Source organism: Pisolithus orientalis, assembly GCF_024613125.1.
Source record: "Pisolithus orientalis strain OTSU chromosome Unknown F5J12scaffold_2, whole genome shotgun sequence".
NCBI lineage: Eukaryota > Fungi > Basidiomycota > Agaricomycetes > Boletales > Pisolithaceae > Pisolithus > Pisolithus orientalis.
The window spans coordinates 573,315-591,797 of NW_026260783.1; the positions used below are offsets into that span (position 1 = coordinate 573,315).

The following is an 18,483-nucleotide window of genomic DNA, read 5'->3' on the forward strand; positions in this document are numbered from 1 at the left end:
TGCGTCGATAAGTTCGGAAAACCTTTGTGTGGGGTCACACGTGTGTGTACAATCCTGGGTGATATGACATGTCAAGGTCAATTTCGTTTCATGTAACTTGACCGCCTGACTTCGATTCTCGTGGCAGGGTTCGTGTGAATGGAAAATATTATTATTCGACGCATGTGCCAGCGGTATACACCGTGAAACAGGCTAATAGTAACTGTTAAGCTCCTCGGGCGACGCCGTCAAAACGGTCCGCAATGACCTTTTCCTGTATTCAATCTACCTCCACGGGCTAGCACTCCAGCAAGGAGACCTGTAGTACAACCGGTGTTGTACTGCATTGACTCTTGAACGATGTCTTCGGGCCCCGACACCCCAAACACCGATCTCTGGCTCGAACGGTCGCGCCTCGATGGCATGATATTGGGTGCAGTTTCATATGGTGGGCTCCGAGTTAACCTTTTCTCGAACTAAATTCACTCGCCGGTCGACGCGTAAAGGGGTCTTGCTTTTACTGACCTACCAAGCTGCGGTGGCCATCCTCTCCCGACGTAGAAGCGGAAACTGCACGGTGTATCGCCCGTGGCTCCTCGCTTACGTCCTTGTCACCTTCATCTTGGCTACGATAGGCTTCTCAGCCAACGTCAAATATACCGAGATGATATGGATCGATTTGCGAGACGCCCCAGGTGGACCTGTGGCTTTGATTCAGGATGAGTTGAGTTATTGGATAAACGTTATGGCGTTGACTTGGTACGTCTACGAGAACCATGTACCCCGCGTTGCAGGTTCATTGATGCATTCAGCTACTATGTCATGGAATGGTTCATGCAAGCCCATCTGGTAGACGTCTCTCTTTTTGTGTGGTATACAATGCTGAATTACACACGACAGCTTCATCGGTGTATCGTAGTTTGGAATGGGAATCAATTCATCGCAATGTTTATGACCGCCTTTTGGCTGACGATGATCGGTACGTATCAAGGTAGCACTTGCTAGGTTTATCTGGCTAACTACTTCCCTCAAGCACTTTCGATCATTATCTTAGCGGGGGCCAGTGGAACGGTGTTCTACAACGACAACATCCAACTAGCCTACCTTTGCGTTACAGTTGGCATGACGGTCACGTACACTCTTCTCGTATCATGGCGACTTCTCAAATTCCGACGAGGAGTGGAGGGGCTGATAGCAAGCGAGCACCTACGCACATACAATGCGGCCGTAACCATGGTTGTCGAATCTGCCGCTGTGTATTCCATCTTAGGCGTCCTCTTTATCATTTCTTTTGCTCTTCACTCCAATATATCTAACCTTGTATTTCTGTCTATCAGCCACGTTCAGGTGACGCTCCAGAGTTGCATGAATACCGGGAAGATCTTCTGACCGGTCCACTAGGCCATTGCCCAGCTCATTATCATCATCCGTGTTGTTCAAGGTCGGGCCGTGGGCACGCATACTCCCCGCACGAACTCTATTGCTTTCGCCACTTACACAGCTCAAGACCGTACCGTGCCCTCTCAGAAATCACGTGGCACGGAATCCGCCGAATCTGGCTTGTGGACACAAGGAAAAAGTAGTATCCCCTAGGCAGACCAAAGACTCGGCAGAGGACAATGGTTCCCTTGGGACTTAAGGGGGTCAGACGTTGAAATTCTGCTACGTTTGCTTGTAGCCATACATCCTCTGTTCCACGACACACAGGCTACGTGCCCTACTAACATACGTTTATACCTGCAACGGTTTTCGAGTTTGACTGTTGAGAGTTGATTGTGTGCATTTCTACTCGATGTCTCTCCGCGACGAGTAAAGGCCCCTGCGTTTAATAATGCTCGAAGCTTGAAGATCATTTTGCTTCGATGGCTACTTACCCCTATATTGCATTGCAATATGTGTGGAACCCATCGGAGCTCAGTAAATAAGCCAGTCTGCGGATTCTTGGAGGGCCGCATCCCACCCCCCTCCTTTGTCACTGTTAGCCCGTCCGTACAGCACTCTCACGCTCTCGACCTCTTCTTTCCCTAGCTTCAATCCATTATACACATGCGGGAACATCCCTTCCCCTCCACGCGGTCCGCACACCTCTGCTTTAGGATCCTCCCATTTAATATCCTTCTCCACTTTGTCATACGGGATACGCAAAATATACACGTGGGGGTCCGCGCCGAAGAAGTATTTTAGGGTGTTGGGGACTTGCTTCGCGGTGGAGAAGTGGAGAAAGCCCGAGCATTCGTCGATGGGGCTCACCGGTAGTTTTTCCGGGAAATCCTCGACAGAAGTAGGGGTTGGAGAAGAGTAGTTAACGAGTTTGTAAATGTAGGTCGGTTTGCTGCCGGACGTGCAAGTGACTGGGTTGGACATGGTATGTGGTTGAAAGTGGTCAAGTCGTTATCGCCGCCGTTATCTGATCGAACCCATATGAGGTGGGTGACAAATTTTGACATTACAATAAAGAAAGCACGAGAGAAGAGAGGTAGAAATACTAGAAGCTTATGTGAGGGTATATCAGCAGCGGTAGGCCGAGCACATACATAGCTACACGAGGTACACCCCATATGGTCATCCATTATAAGTAGCGAGGGTCATCCATACAGTTGAGAAGACGATGATGGGAGCGAGAATACGACCGGGACGATTCAATGAGAACTGCACGAGGCAAGATAATGTAAATGTAAAAAAAGAAAAGCACCGAAGAAGAAATAGAACGTGATGTGTACCCATCCTTGGCCGCACGAGACGTCTCTCCCTTTGTAGTCCGTCCCGATAAATGACGATTACCTTGGCGTCACCTCCTCAGTCAATACCGCTTTAACGCCCCCACTCTCAGTTCGCCCGCCGTCCCTTGCACGAGCGTTATTCATCCGTTTTTCAAACCCAACTCCATCGGCCTGGTCGTGGAAGCTTTCTTCCAATGACCGCGGGAACGGGAAATGTTCTTCCACTCTCACGGGAGGTGATGGAGGCTTTACCAACGGTACGGCTGTTTTCTTCTTCTTCCCCTTCTTCCCCTTGTCTTTGCTGGCTGAGCTACCAGTCGACCCAGTCGACTTGGTTTGTTTGATCGGTTGAGCGTGCGGCCGTTCCCGTGGCTGTGCCAGAGGCGTTGGCATCGAGGGGTCCACCCATTCGTCGTCATCTTCCTCGTTCGCATCAATTTCTTCGAAATCCTCGTTCTTTGACAAGCCTGTTTCGTGTCCCTCTTCCTGTTTGTCAACCTCAAAGGTGGAATTCGGCCCAGGGGTAATGGGTCCAATGGGGTCCTCCTCCGTATCGGCTTCAGAACCTTTCGTCCCCCCTTTGACGCTGCTGTCCACAGGAGATACAGAGACTGAACGAGTGTTATAAAAGTCATCGTTGTGTTGCTTGTCATCACTGCCTCCTGTGTCATCGGGCTCGTCTTCGAGGTCCACATCCAGGTCTTCGGGCTCATCGATCGATTCCAAGCCCATAAATTCATCAGAGTCTGAGGGCCAAGACGGCGGCTCGTCCTGGATGGTAAATATAGTCTTGTGTTGTTGGTTGAGCTGGAATGCAGTCCGGTGTCACATCGCGGTAATGTAAGAGATAATTTAAAAAAATACCTCGTTGATTCGCCTCCGCAAGTCCATCCAATCGTTCTCGTCCTTGCACAGAAATCCGAGGAGCATACTCGGATCAAGACCACTGAGTGGCATTTTGCGAACCCGGTCGCAATGGAAGGTGCGGAGTTCTGCAGGACTGTACTGGGTCACGTGATGCTCTGCAGCAGGATCTAAATCTTCTTCTTCCATACCAAGGTCGCGGGGGTCGAGATCGGAGGCGGTGAGTCCAGGCGATGTTGTTATATTCGAATTCTGCCAGTGTGAAGCATGTTGTGAGGAGGCTGAGATCGATGACGATCTGGACGCTCCAGAAGAGGTGGAAACTTGGTGCTGTAAGGGGGAAGGTGAAAGAGGTATATGGTAAGAGAATGTTGACGATCCGGTCCTGATGGATGATGGGGAGGTTGGAGCACGGTGGTGATGTGAACAGGATGATGATGATGCCCTTGGAGAGTGTTGATTCGTGCGGCCTTCGGACGTGTCGTCTGGCGTAGTCTCTCGGCTGCGAACGGCAGGATAATCGTCCAACGAATAGGGTGGAGCGGGACGCAGTGGCACTGCTGGACGTGTGTGATGTGGGTCAAGGTAAAAGAGGTTATCGGCTTGGGAACCCAAGAAGTAGTATGAGGACGAAGGACGGCCCCCAGCGATGCCGGCGGACTGTGGGAACGTGAAAAGCTCCTGTATGGTAGCAGTAATTGGTTTGCTATACCCGCAGATGCCAGGCGAGGAACTAACCTTGATGGCTCCATAGTAGATGGGGTTGACGCCTTTGAGACCGAGACGAATACCAATCAAGACCAGTACGGCACGGTCGCCCCAAGATGATCTCGCCAGTCGCCGTGGCGAGCGTGAGTGAACATTGGAGGCCGAATATACATCCGTTTGATAGACTACGCCGTCGGCAGCGACTGCAACACCGAGGCCCGCTTCTGGAAAGGCATGTACAAGCGTTCTAAAAAATGTTCATCAGCCCTTTCGGACCGCAAAAGCTTAGGATGCTTTACTTGATTGCACCCGCGGCTGTGCTAGGTCCAAACCACTGTCCGACGTCTTTCCCGAGATCTTTTCCAGCGAGAGCGATACGATGCACGCTGAATGGCGCTTGAGGCAATGGTGTGTCGAGGAACCAGGTTATAATCTGCACGTAAGTTGCATAATCCTTGGTACGAACGGGGCATGGTGGACACCTCCAATCTTCGACACGTAAGAAACGTGAGCGGATAAATGACGACACAGCCTTACCTCGTCCCAGATGGAGGTGTAGCAGGGAATTCGCTAACAATGTCTGGCCGGTGCGCAGCATACATCCCCATCCCGTGTCGCTAGTCCACCCCTTTTCACCTGTGCCGGGCCAATTCCATCTCTTCGGACGCGGACTGCATGGTGTAATAGACTGAACGCCGGAGGCGAGATCAGAATCGAGTGCAGCAAGTGTTGAATCCCGGATAGGCGGAAATTGATCGCGATACGTCAGCCATATTCGAGACGTAAAATCAGCATAGAACACAGGAGGCCAGTGGGCTGCCGGATTCTTAGCTGAAGGTGGCTGTGATTGAGAAAGCTGGGAGACGGTTGCCGAAGAAGACGTATTGGAACGGAGAGAGGGGGAGCGACGTGACTCGACCGAGGCACGACGGCCGGGTGTTGTTGGGGGCGGTGGTTCATAGCCTGAGTGCTGCACTCCGAGTAGCCAGATGGGTTCAGGACACTTATCGGGCATGGCGTCACTATCTCTAATGAAGCGCATTGCACGGTCGAGGTGGCTTTTGCCATGCTTGGCAGCAGTCAAAAGCGGGTTTGATTTACCCTTTGGTGACTGTGTGACCATGTGAGATTGGGATAGGAGAGATGGAAGGGAGAGGTCAGTTGAAGAGCTGCTGAAGGTGTGTGACAGCCAGCCAGATAGACGAGTGGGGAGATCGGATATGCGGGATGTCGATGAGGGGGAGTACATGGATATTGACGGTTGGATGTCAGACACCACGCTGAGAGGGCGCTCTGCACGCGTGCGAATTCGTGGCATATCCGCAGGCTCGACGATCACAGGTGGTTCGTCGAATGCATCCTCAGGCTCGTCGTCGGGTTCTGGCGGGTTGGTTGGATTGTCGTCCTTGGTGTCTGAGTGGGACGTTGCCGAGCTCTGAGGATTTCGGGGCATCGGGGAGGAGCTTTGGGAGGTTCGAATAGAAGAGCTTGAGCTTGCCAGACTGGCAACACTGTCGCTCGCTGGAGTGTCCATCATGGACTTTGACCGGTCGCGGCTCTGTTTCTGTAAAAACTTGGGTAACTTAGGGCCATGCTGTGGGTTAGGCGACGGCGGAATTGGAGCGCTGCGGATGTGCTTGTTCGTCATGGTCGCTCGTCAATGTGTCCGGCGTTGGCGGCGACGAGAAGCTCAGTCTCGTCGACTACTAGCGTTGTACTAGTGTAGTGTCTGTGTTCCGAGTTTGGGTTGTTTACCCTATCCAACTCAACCCGACCACCATCCCTGACACTGACACTGACACTGACGGTACACAGGCGCACAAACGTGTCCTACTGATGGAGTTCCACCTCAAACACAAAGTCCTGGGATACTTGGTGCATGAAAAATCCCACCAAGTCGCCTCCAACATCACTGGCTTTTTATTGGGTAAGTATATTTGGCACAAAAGGCCCCAAGTTGGTGGCCCCCCAACCACTGCAGAATTGTCCATGTCGGCGATCATATGCGTCGCTCAGCTGTTCACACATGTCGCTCACGCGTGCCACCACCATAATACCGTGGACGGAGAGTAGGTTTCCGCACTCCACAAATAGGCGGCCTGTGAATATCCACCTAGTCTCTCGGAGGCCGTGTCGCTAAATCCTGTACATCCAAATGCAATTGTTCCTTTTGTAATTCCACTTGAACATCATCTGCTAGATGCGGAGCACAATTGACGTAGTGACATAAATATGCTGCGATGGGCGCTGCCCACAGAAACCGAACTCGGAATTCCAGGTTCGGAGTTTTAGTTGTTGAACGGAGGGTTTCATTTTTCAGGCGTAATGCACTTTGGAGGACATGTCCGTGGCAGTACATATCAAGAAAGTTCCATGGAAAACAGTAACCACTGATGATCAATGAGCGCATCTGTCAGCGTCCGTTATCCACCCGTTCCATGCACTTTTCTACATAAGCACCAAATCGGAATTGTTCGGATATATATAGGTTCTCTCCCACGAAGGATTGGTCGAATCTGTTCCCCCTCCCCCCCCCTCCCAACCTGCCAGGCGATGGACGGTTATGCCATTGCGACGTTGGTCATTTTCGTCGTTTCCACTGTCTTCGTCATACAGCCTGTGTCGATACCCACTCATGTTCGCTCAATACCCCATGTCCACTTCAACCTCACCACTGCTCCCATTCTCGCTATTGCTATTCTCTGGGCTTCGCAATGCATCGATCCAACCGTCATCAGAAATGGTATCGTAGGGACTGGTGGTGTAAAGCCATACAATATTCTCATTTTATTCTTCTCCTTGGCGTACATGGCCATCACACTCGATACCACCGGTATCCTTGAGGCTGCTGCGTTCTGGGTTAGCAACAAGGGTGGCTCAAACGGACGAAAATTATACTTTTACTTCTATGTCATGCTAACACTCCTCTCCATCCTACTCGGCAATGATCCGGTCATCTTGTCCGGAACGGCGTTCTTGGCGTATTACACTACTGTCGCAGGAGTAAAACCTATGCCCTGGCTTATGTCGGAGTTTGCAGCAGCCAACACTGCAAGTATGGTCCTCTTCGTCGGGAACCCTACCAACGTAAGTTGCCTCGAATTTTCCTCGTTGTTTCCATATCTAGAATGCCGATCTTATTACCTAGGTGGTTATTTGCGAGGGTTTTGGCGTTAATAATGCAGCATTCACTGCGTACACCATTCTGCCCTTCATCGCCTGCAATATCGTGTGCTTTGGAGCCTTAGCGGGCCAGTATCGCAGTGGAGAGAATATTCCGCGCAAACTGGACAAGAAAGCCGAAGCCGATCCCCGGTCTGTACTACATAATCCGACCGGTGCCTTGGTTGGCAGCTTCTTACTTGGCTCCGCACTCATCGTGTGTTTGGTCGTCAGCTTCTTTGGAATAGACGTTTGGAAGATCAGCTTGCCCTTTGCTGTCGCGAAGTTTATCTTCGACCTAGCGTGGGACCATCACAGGTCCACTTCTGGGAAACTGCCAGATACCGAAAGGGCACCAATGACAGCAGCCCCAAACCAGCCGCCAGAAAGCCAACACGCTCTTGGGCTGACTTCGTTGTCGGAGTCGCAATCGACTGCAGGGGGGACTGGTTCTTTCTCCCTGGAAAAGGCCATTTTGGACGCCTCCCATTCATATCCCCAAACGTTCATCACACGCTTTCGCTCACAGTCATCCACATTGTATAGCCGCCTCCATTTGCATTTCCCAACTTTTTTCACCGCTCTCCCTCGACTACCTTTTGCCCTGGTGCCCTTCGCCTTCTCCCAATTTATTCTGATCCAGGCTCTGGCTCACCAAGGCTGGGTAAACATCTTTGCTGATTGGCTAGTGAAGGCAACACACAACGACATGTACGCTACTATATGGCTTGTCGGCGTCCTTGGTGTCGTTCTTTGCAATGTCGCTGGCACCAACATTGGAGCGACCATTTTACTTACCAAAATCGTGAACGCGGCAGCCCTCCCATCCCATTCCGCCCGCGCTGCCGCTATCGCCCTTGCTGTCGCAAGCAACATCGGTGCTGTCAGCTTCACCTTCTCCGCTAGTCTCGCAGGACTGTTGTGGAAGGATATCCTTGCGCAGAAGAAAATATTTGTGAGGCAGCGGGACTTCGCTTATTGGAACTGCATCCCGCTACTTGTAATGACAGTCACAGGTCTTGCTGTTGTCTGTGCCGAAATGTCGGTGTTGTACCAGTCGAGCGGTGCATAGCCATGGGGCATCGCACCCGCGATAAGTCGGGAAATACCCGGATTTTAGGGGCGCAAGCCAACAGCCTGTCTGAGACGACAATAGGCACAGCATTGGCACGCCAAGGTAACGCCGAGGGAAGGAGGGACCCGTACATAGAGAAGTCAACCACACGAAAAACGCTTTATACTATGGTGTTGTTGCTGCAAGTAATAATAGGGATGAAAGAAGTGCGGAACTATAAATTGTTTATGTCCGTTGTCAACGGTAGATCTTGAATACACAGAGCATGTGAAAGAGAGGGGAATGCAATGATGCACTGAGACATCAGCTGTAATGATTGACGGGACTGCAAAGATTTCTTGGTTCCTAGGGTTGATGTCGGTGTTAGGCGCGTCCACAGCAAGTTGCTTCCGGCGTGTAAATAACGTGAAGTGGCAGGAAGTACGTCCATCACTGCATATTTGTCAAGCGTACGTCAACAACGTTGTTTCCTTGTCCTTGATATTTGACCCCCAGGATATATACCAATGAGCTCGGCATTAGCTATTCCACTCGGTGGAGACACAATTCTTGGCAATATGCCAGGGCGAACTCCTGCACCAACGTGAGTTTTGTGGTCCGTTCAAACAGCATTTATGAGGCTTTGAACGTTCTTCACCACATTGCGCAGATACCGCCATGCTGCACCCTCCGGTCCTTGGCCGTGGATGGACTTTGACGTCGACCCTCATACATCTTCATCTGGGTCTGTTGAAGTTGACAAGTCATGGAAAGGATACCCACAAAACATATTCGGGAATTGGACCCCAGATCAAGTTCACCGGAGCAAGATGTTGGCTGGCCGTTCTTCCGGCACATGCAAGATCTACAGAGTGGATGTCCTCAAGGACGGGACGTTTGACGAGGGCATTGCGTCCAGGGCTCTTACCGTCCCTCCTGACTGCCGGGATGAGTGTTGGACATATGTCAACGCCGAGGTCAGTGTTAGAATTACTGTACAGTCACGAAGTGCATAGAATGAGCAGTATTCAGCGACCCAGGAACGTTCGAGTACGGTCGATCTTTGTCGACAACATGACTATAGAAGTTCTAAAGATGCTGGGAACTAAGTGCGTGATATCAGCTTTCCTTACCTTACAAGAGGTCTCATTTATAGCAGATACGTCGTTGAACCTTTCTTCTTCTCGTCGTCTATAAATTGGATACCCTCTAGATACCAAGAAGCGGAAAAGGAAAACGATCGTAAGCGTGCACACTGTGTGTCTCGATTTCTGCAGGTTCATGCGTTGTAGACATTACCATTGTACTACCCTTCATCCGAGTGCAGCAGGGTCGTAAAATGCGACCGCCGAGTGTGCTGTCCTCGAACTCAGCTCCCGCAAATTTCGGACCGGCACCGCTGGAAGGTGATTCTCAGCTGATTTCCCTCGTTTAGATTCTCATCTGTATGCTTTATTTTAAGATTCGAATCAAATAATCGATACCCAAGCACCTCTTCCTTTACTTTCATGTGAGGTCTTCTGCTGATTCAGTACGCCACTTCGCTGAACCCATACTTCAGCCGACTGCGTGCTGGTTCAGGACCTTCTCGCGGTTCATATGGTTAGGCATGTGGAATCCAGCACTATCATATCATATCATCCGCGTCAGCGAACATCAGCGAAGCGCCTCCAATCCCTCATTCATCGGACTGGCAAGAGTGTGTATTGGTCAAAGATGTTCAAGACATCAAGTGATCCTACGCTCTTGCTCCTTGCCTACCTCTGGTATGTCCTATACGCTTGGGATGAGACTTTCGAAGAACTTTACAAGTATATCACTTGGCTGGTATGTCGTGTCGTGAAAACATTTGACCAACATTAACTTCTTGTAGGAGACTCAGGTGCTCAGCACTAATGATATTCGGTTAACTCGGCAACTTCACATAGTACAGGCACATCTGCTGCACTACCGATCGCTCCTTCAGGACTTCCAGAAATCTGTAAAATTTGTGCAAGATACTCGAAACCCAGCCATGTCAGCCTTGAGTGAGCAAGAGCGAAATGAGTCCGTACAAATTCTACAGAGAGAAGCAAATAGCTTGTTGTCTGAGATCTTGCGCTTGGATAATCAGAGAATAATTCAGAGTGACAGACTTAAGAATGTTATGGATTTGGTGAGTGCATTTCTCAGCGCGAGCTCAATGACCTGGAAACGTTTTTCAGGCATTCGCGTCTGTGAACATTGACGACAGCAGGTACACGAAGAAATTAACGGAGGCAACAGTGCGCGACTCTGCAGCCATGAAACAGGTGTGTGATCGATTTGAAACCTATACCAGGTCGCTCAGCAAGGTATTGCTTTAGATTTCTTACCTGACTATGGTATTCCTGCCTGCGAACTTCGTGTCGGTGCGTTGCATTTACCATTCTTTCCGTGTATCTCATCGAACCCGGCAACCCGCCACCAGTCTCTTTTCGGCATGAATGTGCGAGAGTTCATTGGAGGTTCTGCCCCCGAGACCTTGCCACGTTACGTGGCCGTCACGCTGGCTCTCACGTCCTTCACCGCATGGCTTGTCATAGCACTGCAAACCTACAGTTCTTTTCATCCACCTGGTTGCAGTCGCTGGCGAAGGTTTGGTTGGCCGATCTGTTATGTCTGGAACAAGTTGAGAGGTCGCAACTCGAAGGTGCTAGAAAAAGATGTGTAATCGTCTTGTGCTCAGTTACTTGATATTGTGGGACAGTAACATGTACGATGGCTGCTGTAGCCTGCAATACCATAGTTATTATTTAAGAATAGGGTGGATGGAATGGTCGATTAGGGGATTGTTGGGTCTGCGAAATGTCGAACATTGTCAGACTCATCAGCCTGGAGAGAACCCATAATTTTGGGCACTTGCAGCAAGGATATAGTCTGGCCTGCTGCAAGGTAAGCGAACTCACACCAGCAATATGCAATGCAAGGTAAGCGAACTCACACCAGCAATATGCAATAAATCCAGGTAATGATGCTTAGACGTCCAGACTTACAAGACAGTTGTTGATATAGTATGTATGTATAACAAGCAATAAAAATATATATAATAAAGAGTAACCTATTGCCCACAACAGTTACCAGATCTAGGCCACTTCGTTTCGCTCCTGGAAAGCCGGATTGTGTCTCCTGCGGTTGACATTGCGTCATGGGCATGAAGTGTCAATGCCTCCATGGCTTCTTCATATTCCCACCTCATAACTACCCGCCTAGCGATATATTCAAACACATCAGAGACACCCTTCCCGTTTTTCGCAGATGTGAAGAAGAGCCTCGGTCCACGATCAGGCTGCGGCGGAAATGTAGCGGCGTGTTCTGTAGTGAAGGTGAGAAGTGGTGGAGTAGGTGGAGTAGCTGCTTCTTCATGGGCACGGGTGAATAGACTGGGTGTAACGGTGACAGTAGAAGAGGTACTGGATTGTGATGACATACGCCGCGGTGGACGACTACGATTGGGAGAGGATGGTCGTGAGGAAGGCCAAGGCCACGGGGATGAACGAGCAGAAGTGTATGCATCGAATAACGATGAGGACGGGGTATGAAATGAGGTTCTTCCTGTATGAGCGGACGATACAGTACCATTCAGCACGCTGAGGTTCTGAGAACGGGATTTGAACAGACTCCCGGCACGTGGATGATCGATATCTATATGCTGAGATCGCGCGATGGTGAACAAGACATCGATATCTCCTTCGCGGGGTGGGTCATTGGAATCCTCCTCGAGTAGTTCAACTGCAGTCCCGAGCTCCCCCGTGGTCAAGGGAAGAGGGACAGCCAACTGGGGTACAAGTTGTTCAATAAAACGAGACGCTTCTGCTTCAGAGACGACGGACACTGAATCAGAGTCGGCAAGGTCGATCTTGTTGCCGACGACGACACAACAATAGTCGTCTACCTCCTCGTCAGCGAGGGGTGCCCTTTCACGGAATTCCGTCCACCATTTGGTTAGGGAAGTCAGGGATTCGGGTCGGTTGACATCAAACATCAGTATCACCGCATCTGCTCCCCGGTAGAAGGCGGAAGAGAGCTTTGAGAAACGTTCTTGACCGGCGGTATCCTAAATCAGGAGGTCAGACGCGATATTCGCATGAGTGGAACAAACGTCCGACCCAAATCTGGAGTGAAAGGAACTCTCCGTGTCGTGTAGGATGGGGTAATGTTTTTGCGATGAAATCCGCGCCGATGGTGGCTCTGTATCCGGTCGAGAAGCGACCTGATAAGTACTGAGGTCGGCATAGATTGTTAGTGTCAACAAATGTACGATGAACACGAAACATGCCTGCCCGCGAAGACTTGTTTTTCCTACGCCTGAGGAACCGAGGACTACTAGCTTAACCGTGAGCATTGACGCCGTCTACGTTGGCCTGCATGAGCTGCTCAGTCGATGCATAAGCTGACTTTATCCGCATCCCGCGCAGGCCAGGAAGATTACCTAATGAGGAAATCCGTGTAAACACGACCAAAGCTTACTATCGTTGCAGCCGATGGCTTTGGGAACGAGTCGGACGACATGGACGAACAGACACCTCCACCCCCTGACCACGGTTCGACACCACCACCACCGCCATCCGTGTCAGGATCACCCACTGATTTCTTAAAAGGCGTCGTTGGAAAGCGCGTCATTGTCCGTTTGACCTCGGGTGTAGATTACCGTGGTAGGCATATCTCTTACATCTCACACACACCAATGTTCGGATCGTACATGTATCTCAAGGTGTGCTGTCATGCCTGGATGGTTATATGAACATCGCACTGGAGCAAACAGAAGAACATGTCAACGGTATGGTCACCAACCGATATGGCGACGCGTTCATTCGAGGCAATAACGGTGCGTAATGACCTCCATCGTGCACCCCGTAGTCCACCCATACCCCGCCATTGTACCTAGTGCTCTACATTTCGGCCGCGGAATCCTTGTGACCTGCCTAGGAGTCTTCTCGCCGTGTCTAAACCGTGATGCAGTTGTCGTGATAGGAATACTATTATGAATGTACCCATTCAGTGTAAATAAGGTAGAGCAGCGCTCGATGGAGTTTATTCCTGAATGGTTTCAGGATTGGCTACTGTTGTGGAAGGACAATCTCATATGCACTTGCCCGTAATCTTAGAATTGACCGTGGGAATATCACATATTGCCGTGTCTGGCGGTTAGGTCCTTTCAAACGTGCAGTAGTGCTGTTGCAATTGTTGTACTGTCAGTGCACGCTACCAGGCCTTGCTTCTGGGCACCGGTAAGTCTGTCGAAAGTTTACAACCCGTGCCTCCATTGCTCTTTGATATATTGACGTTAAAATAAGTAGAACAATGTCCACGAGTAGTGATGTCTCCGGAGACTCCACTGCAATTATCTTCCGCTCCTTCGCTACAATAATATTCTCAGAAATAGGAGACAAGACCTTCCTTATTGCGGCTATCCTGGCCATGCGACATCCTCGTCTTCTCGTCTTCGCTGGTGCCTTCGGCTCATTACTTCTGATGTCTTTGCTGTCCGCCACCATGGGCCACATTCTACCAAGTCTCATACCTAAAGTGTGGACCCAGCTTGCTGCAGGCGTCCTCTTTTTGGCCTTTGGATGCAAGATGTTGATGGAGGGACGTGCGATGAAAAACAACAGCTCTAAAATCATTGAGGAAATGCGAGAAGCAGAAGAGGAGATTGAAAACGACGAGGCTGGTGTGGAGGGACTCAATGGTCATTCCATTCCGCTAGAACGCATGGAGGAGGGTCAAGTTCCATCTTCGCCAACTCATGCTGGGAAACCCACGAAGAAAAGCGGCTTTGCGGAAGGAATGCGCAACGTTTGCAATCTCCTCTTGGGCCCTGTTTTCGTGCAAGCCTTTGTCTTAACTTTCCTCGGTGAATGGGGCGATCGCAGCCAAATAGCAACTATTGCTTTGGGTGCTGCACATGTAAGAGTTTTGCCATCAAGTGGGCCCCCATTTCTGAACGATCTCCAATTCTCTGTAGAGCGTCTATCTTGTGACACTGGGGACTATTATTGGCCATACAGCATGTACCGCGCTCGCCGTACTCGGTGGCCGGTATGTCTCCAGTAAGATATCTGTCAAGCATGGTTTGTCGTCTGGAACTATCTCTTGTATGGTTGCTTATGTTTCGCAGTTACTCTCGGAGGAGCCGTCCTCTTCTTGATTTTTGGAGTCATTTATCTCTATGAATCCTTCGCCGCATCCGCCGATGAATTACCGATACCCGTTGCCTCGGACTCGATTACCGGGACGTAGTTGCCATTCATTGACGCATGTTTGAACACTGTATTATAATGAACCCACACAACACCTTTCCATGTCTCTCAGGTGTGTAATAGAGTATAATTTTGTCTCAAAGGGGAGCGGGAGTCTCGTCTGGTTCCTGAAACTATCTTTAAAGAGGCCATGGTTGATTCCATTTAGTGGAGAGCAACATCATATTTTCGGGAATACGAACAGTCAGCTTTATGCTTGCATGCTAACGGAAATCTCAGACTACCAGTACTCGTTTACATGGACGTCTCATCGCAAACTTCACCAGCCTATCGGAATGTTAGAGAAGGATCCAACGTTAGAGTTCTATGGCATCGTTCCTATGACTCGGCAGGGGCAGCGGCATTCTTCTTCTGCTCCTTCAGTTTCTCGATGCGCTGCATGCATAATCAGGAACTGTATCGTCGAGAGCAGGATAAAATACATACCAGCCGTCGTTCTTCCTTACGTCTTGCCATCTCCGCTGCCTTCTCTTCTTTTGATATAGGCTTGATGGCTCGCTCTTTCTCAGGGTCAGTCGGTGCGGGCGAGGGTACTGGCGTTGAACGTGCACTTGATGCAAGAGAGAATGCGGAGACGTTGGGCAGGATACTAAGGCTCGACAGCGGTCTCCTTTGGGGGTTGACACTTGTCGGCGAGAGGACGGAGCCCCAATCGGCTTACACATGATCAGATATGCACAACACAAACCGTTTCGAAGATAGGACATACCAACGTTTGATGGGGAAAACCCTAGGCCAGGCCTAATCGCCGGCTTAGGCTCGGGGCCAGCGATGGGCGGGGCACTCTCGAACGCGCCTGGATTGGCATTGTCATGGGGTGTCGATGATGCTAAATGAGGTTACCAATACTGACCCCAATCCCCATCCGCAAAGGCATCACACAAGGCATCATTCGTCCAGGACCCGCTATCTTCGGTAGGCGCTTCATCGAGTACCTGCGCAGCAATGGAATCGACATTTGCCTTGTTTTTGCCGAGTTGCAAGCCTTTCGATTGCGATGACCCAGGTGAAACGCCAGTAACGGGATGTGTAGTGCCCGCGGCTGACGAAATAGCAACGAGTGATTCGGCATTGCTAGAAATCGTACTTTGGAGGTCGCTTGGTGCAAGCTGGAAAGCTTCGTGAGGCAGAAGGCAAAGTGCGGCTGATGAAATCACCTTTCTTCCGATGGAGGTAATTGCCCATGATGCAAGGGTGCCAGCAGCACCAGTTGCGGAACTTACAATACTTGTTTGGCTGAATGATCCCGGCATAGATCCAAGCACATTGGTCCCTTCCCCTTCAGTAAGCATCGTCTCCGGCTAGGGAAATCATCGCAGGTGAAAGAAGAGTGCGAAAGTTCAGAAGGCGCACCATGGTAGCCGCATGTGCCTCCAGTTTCTTGACAAAGAGTTCCAAAGCCTTAAATGCTTGATCACGTACGATTCTGTTAATGACTGTGAGATGGTGGGTGCAGTCGCGGCCGGTCTTAACACGCACTTCTCCTTGTCCAATGTTGCTCCTACAACGTTAGGAATGACTTTTCCTGCAACGTCTTCCATGTCATAACAATCACTGGTGGACATGAATGCCATAAGCCCTGCGATTCTTGCGTGGACAAATGGGTCCTTAATGGCTCGCGAGAAAGCAGGAACTAACACCTTCCGCTTAGTGTTATATCCTAGTATTGGTCCAAGTCGCCCAATAAGAATACATGTGTTCGTCCGGATGGAGGCTTCTGGATCATTTTGCATGCGAGCGAGATGCCGGAGCAGGTCATTGTTTAGTATACGATCATTCAACTGTGGAAGTGTCATAAACATCAAGTGTGGAACAGATAACAGATAACAATGCATACGCACTTTCGGAGACAGAAGAACTATCGCGCGTACCGTAGCCTCGCGAATAACAGCAACCGTATCCGAAAAGCCCGTTTGCTATTCAACGTTCTAGCATATAATGAACCCATAGGATGGCTAATCCACACACCAGATGTGGCCAGACCTGATCGACGACGACCTTCTTTTCTAATTTTTCTGCATATTCTGGCAAACTGTCAAGGAGCGCCATCCGCATTCCCCTATCAGGATTTGCGTAAAGTTTCATAAGCGGCATGAGAACAGTGCGTGAATAATCTTCGGGGGGGACGTTCTTCCCAAATTGCAGAATAAGGGGAACAATACTAGCTGCCGAAGCACCGCCGAACTCCAGTGCTGAGACAACAGATGGCAAGATGCGGAAAGCCGCAAACTCGGGAGGGAAAGACGTCGCGGAATCTTTCAGCATACTGGCAACGCATCATAAGTTCACGGCTCCATGCGGTCTCGAATAGTTCGCATACCGAATGAGAGCTTCCTTCTCGCTCTCGCTGCTCAAACTAAAGTGGTCTAGCCCACCGCAAACCTTCACTAATCGATTGTCGGAGAAGAAACCCGAGCCCTCTCCAGCAGTTTCAGCCATCCCGATATCCAGGAAAACTTTCGGAGACATTCGAGTTTTTGGACCTGGGTTGAGCAATTTTCTGAACGAGGGAAACACAGACTGCGGTATGGCACCACGAGATGAAGCCTGTGGAGGAGGATGAGGGGGTTGAACAGTCGCAGGCGGTGGGTCTGTCGGGTTGAACGTGGCATGGAGGAGAAGACCAAGTGCATAACTGTCCGCAGCGTGTATGGGGCCACTGTTCTGGATCTCAATACATTAGTTAGCAGACACAATGAAAAATCGTACTTCTTCAAGGCTGACCAACCACTTTTTTTCACCTCCGGTGATGCGTACGACATAGCTTCAGGCAACAAGCCGCCCATAGTCTAGTAATCGGAATCACTTCCTTGACGATGGTAGATTGAATAGATTCGTACATATAAAACTGCAAGATCATCTCTTGGGTTGCTCAGAACTTCGAAACCACCGAGCTTCCATTCTCCGGCGGGGGTAATAAAAATGGACTTGGGGCATACATTTCCGTGGGTAGACGAGGCTGAATCATTTATGAAAGCGAGAGCTACCTGTCGAACTGTAAGCTAGATACGTTGTTGATGTTCTCCGAGAGTCGCCCTACCGATACTCGATGTAGTCCCCATAGGAGCCACTCTTCTCTCTCTTGCGGACCCCGAGGAGGCATCGTTTGTAAAGCTGTCTGAAGAGGCTTTACCCGTTCCGTCATGATGAAGATTGCACTATCAGATTCGACAACATCCATGAACTTGAGAATATCAGGATGTCGGATAGTGCGCAGTTTTCGCAGGGCATTCCATGCGAGGGGTATCGTGGATTTGTTAAGTGGGTGAGTGAGGTCATACTCGAAAACGGACACGGGGGATCCGTCGTCCTACACGGAAGTCATCCGAGTCAGGTCAAGTTACATTGGTGTAAACTGGATACCAGTACCCGCTTTGTGGCATCATACAAGGTCCAGAACGTCTCGCAGGATGAAACCTTGGGGCCCAGAATAAACGGTAGATTAATGCCCGACTTCTGGACAAGCGTTGAAACAGCCGCAGAGCCCAAATTACGCAAGTACTCCATTATAATTGGTAGGGTCGTGTCAATACCGCGTCGCCGATCAAAATCTAGGAGATGAGCGACGGATCAGGCAGCAACCGTGCGTATGTAGATGAAATGCTTCTGAGGAACCTCCACTAGTGCTTGGGGCTTAGGGGCTTGGCTGGGCTAGTGGTATGAAGCTTGAAGTGTGTACTACGCGCCACCCGCCGCCTGACTTTCTGCCGCACCG

The 18,483-nt window shown here is 50.3% G+C and overlaps 9 protein-coding genes across 9 annotated transcripts; 5 read left to right on the plus strand and 4 right to left on the minus strand.

The window, feature by feature from the left end:
* The first annotated feature begins 218 nt into the window (after positions 1-218).
* F5J12DRAFT_183177 (uncharacterized protein) lies at positions 219-1,733 on the plus strand. Its single transcript, XM_051738279.1, has 6 exons — positions 219-427; positions 486-738; positions 792-828; positions 880-958; positions 1,013-1,326; positions 1,381-1,733. The coding sequence occupies exons 1-6, from the start codon at positions 340-342 to the stop codon at positions 1,570-1,572; spliced, it is 963 nt and encodes a 320-aa protein (XP_051604739.1). The 5' UTR covers positions 219-339; the 3' UTR covers positions 1,573-1,733.
* On the minus strand, positions 1,734-2,747 carry F5J12DRAFT_183209 (uncharacterized protein). The gene has a single exon (XM_051738280.1). The coding sequence runs from the start codon at positions 2,341-2,343 to the stop codon at positions 1,894-1,896; it is 450 nt and encodes a 149-aa protein (XP_051604740.1). The 5' UTR covers positions 2,344-2,747; the 3' UTR covers positions 1,734-1,893.
* On the minus strand, positions 2,550-6,034 carry F5J12DRAFT_183134 (cysteine protease required for autophagy). Its single transcript, XM_051738278.1, has 5 exons — positions 4,809-6,034; positions 4,571-4,760; positions 4,302-4,518; positions 3,564-4,244; positions 2,550-3,506 (listed from the first exon to the last, which is right to left on the minus strand). The coding sequence occupies exons 1-5, from the start codon at positions 5,917-5,919 to the stop codon at positions 2,757-2,759; spliced, it is 2,949 nt and encodes a 982-aa protein (XP_051604741.1). The 5' UTR covers positions 5,920-6,034; the 3' UTR covers positions 2,550-2,756.
* A 790-nt stretch (positions 6,035-6,824) lies between these two features.
* Positions 6,825-8,505, plus strand: F5J12DRAFT_711940 (uncharacterized protein; the record flags this gene model as incomplete). Its single annotated transcript, XM_051740734.1, has 2 exons — positions 6,825-7,358; positions 7,420-8,505. 2 exons carry the CDS (start codon positions 6,825-6,827, stop codon positions 8,503-8,505), a joined length of 1,620 nt encoding a protein of 539 aa, XP_051604742.1.
* Positions 8,506-9,065: 560 nt separating this feature from the next.
* Positions 9,066-11,179, plus strand: F5J12DRAFT_713034 (uncharacterized protein; the record flags this gene model as incomplete). The annotated part of the gene is made up of 11 exons (XM_051740805.1): positions 9,066-9,091; positions 9,158-9,464; positions 9,520-9,596; positions 9,647-9,729; positions 9,780-9,893; positions 9,950-9,997; positions 10,049-10,314; positions 10,361-10,642; positions 10,692-10,778; positions 10,833-10,877; positions 10,937-11,179. 11 exons carry the CDS (start codon positions 9,066-9,068, stop codon positions 11,177-11,179), a joined length of 1,578 nt encoding a protein of 525 aa, XP_051604743.1.
* Positions 11,180-11,470: 291 nt separating this feature from the next.
* Positions 11,471-12,906, minus strand: F5J12DRAFT_796174 (P-loop containing nucleoside triphosphate hydrolase protein). The gene is made up of 3 exons (XM_051744096.1): positions 12,785-12,906; positions 12,615-12,728; positions 11,471-12,562 (listed from the first exon to the last, which is right to left on the minus strand). Exons 1-3 carry the CDS (start codon positions 12,848-12,850, stop codon positions 11,567-11,569), a joined length of 1,176 nt encoding a protein of 391 aa, XP_051604744.1. The 5' UTR covers positions 12,851-12,906; the 3' UTR covers positions 11,471-11,566.
* Positions 12,907-13,007: 101 nt separating this feature from the next.
* F5J12DRAFT_796177 (Sm-like ribonucleoprotein) lies at positions 13,008-13,625 on the plus strand. The gene is made up of 3 exons (XM_051744097.1): positions 13,008-13,160; positions 13,220-13,333; positions 13,394-13,625. Exons 1-3 carry the CDS (start codon positions 13,016-13,018, stop codon positions 13,423-13,425), a joined length of 291 nt encoding a protein of 96 aa, XP_051604745.1. The 5' UTR covers positions 13,008-13,015; the 3' UTR covers positions 13,426-13,625.
* A 23-nt stretch (positions 13,626-13,648) lies between these two features.
* F5J12DRAFT_796181 (uncharacterized protein) lies at positions 13,649-14,916 on the plus strand. Its single transcript, XM_051744098.1, has 4 exons — positions 13,649-13,736; positions 13,803-14,415; positions 14,474-14,579; positions 14,627-14,916. The coding sequence occupies exons 2-4, from the start codon at positions 13,810-13,812 to the stop codon at positions 14,746-14,748; spliced, it is 834 nt and encodes a 277-aa protein (XP_051604746.1). The 5' UTR covers positions 13,649-13,736; positions 13,803-13,809; the 3' UTR covers positions 14,749-14,916.
* A 170-nt stretch (positions 14,917-15,086) lies between these two features.
* F5J12DRAFT_887640 (armadillo-type protein) lies at positions 15,087-18,275 on the minus strand (the record flags this gene model as incomplete). The annotated part of the gene is made up of 13 exons (XM_051747203.1): positions 15,087-15,143; positions 15,195-15,424; positions 15,478-15,564; positions 15,622-16,069; positions 16,122-16,194; positions 16,248-16,549; positions 16,610-16,684; positions 16,737-17,034; positions 17,089-17,427; positions 17,478-17,557; positions 17,609-17,755; positions 17,809-18,078; positions 18,138-18,275. The coding sequence occupies 13 exons, from the start codon at positions 18,273-18,275 to the stop codon at positions 15,087-15,089; spliced, it is 2,544 nt and encodes an 847-aa protein (XP_051604747.1).
* Between the last annotated feature and the right edge of the window lie 208 nt (positions 18,276-18,483).

Bases quoted from the DNA above. Each gene is read 5' to 3' on its own strand.
- F5J12DRAFT_183177 (XM_051738279.1), top strand. From the start codon at position 340: ATGTCTTCGGGCCCCGACACCCCAAACACCGATCTCTGGCTCGAACGG. The intron at 428-485 runs GTGGGCTCCGAG...CGACGCGTAAAG, and splicing joins ATTGGGTGCAGTTTCATATG to GGGTCTTGCTTTTACTGACC. The intron at 739-791 runs GTACGTCTACGA...TGATGCATTCAG, and splicing joins AACGTTATGGCGTTGACTTG to CTACTATGTCATGGAATGGT.
- F5J12DRAFT_183209 (XM_051738280.1), bottom strand. From the start codon at position 2,343: ATGTCCAACCCAGTCACTTGCACGTCCGGCAGCAAACCGACCTACATT.
- F5J12DRAFT_183134 (XM_051738278.1), bottom strand. From the start codon at position 5,919: ATGACGAACAAGCACATCCGCAGCGCTCCAATTCCGCCGTCGCCTAAC. The intron at 4,761-4,808 runs GTAAGGCTGTGT...TACGTGTCGAAG, and splicing joins ACACCTCCATCTGGGACGAG to ATTGGAGGTGTCCACCATGC. The intron at 3,507-3,563 runs GTATTTTTTTAA...ACTGCATTCCAG, and splicing joins TGCGGAGGCGAATCAACGAG to CTCAACCAACAACACAAGAC.
- F5J12DRAFT_796174 (XM_051744096.1), bottom strand. From the start codon at position 12,850: ATGCTCACGGTTAAGCTAGTAGTCCTCGGTTCCTCAGGCGTAGGAAAA. The intron at 12,729-12,784 runs GCATGTTTCGTG...TGCCGACCTCAG, and splicing joins AAACAAGTCTTCGCGGGCAG to TACTTATCAGGTCGCTTCTC. The intron at 12,563-12,614 runs GTCGGACGTTTG...CTCCTGATTTAG, and splicing joins TCCTTTCACTCCAGATTTGG to GATACCGCCGGTCAAGAACG.
- F5J12DRAFT_796177 (XM_051744097.1), top strand. From the start codon at position 13,016: ATGGACGAACAGACACCTCCACCCCCTGACCACGGTTCGACACCACCA. The intron at 13,161-13,219 runs GTAGGCATATCT...ATGTATCTCAAG, and splicing joins CTCGGGTGTAGATTACCGTG to GTGTGCTGTCATGCCTGGAT. The intron at 13,334-13,393 runs GTGCGTAATGAC...CATTGTACCTAG, and splicing joins GTTCATTCGAGGCAATAACG to TGCTCTACATTTCGGCCGCG.
- F5J12DRAFT_796181 (XM_051744098.1), top strand. From the start codon at position 13,810: ATGTCCACGAGTAGTGATGTCTCCGGAGACTCCACTGCAATTATCTTC. The intron at 14,416-14,473 runs GTAAGAGTTTTG...AATTCTCTGTAG, and splicing joins TTGCTTTGGGTGCTGCACAT to AGCGTCTATCTTGTGACACT. The intron at 14,580-14,626 runs GTTTGTCGTCTG...TATGTTTCGCAG, and splicing joins TAAGATATCTGTCAAGCATG to TTACTCTCGGAGGAGCCGTC.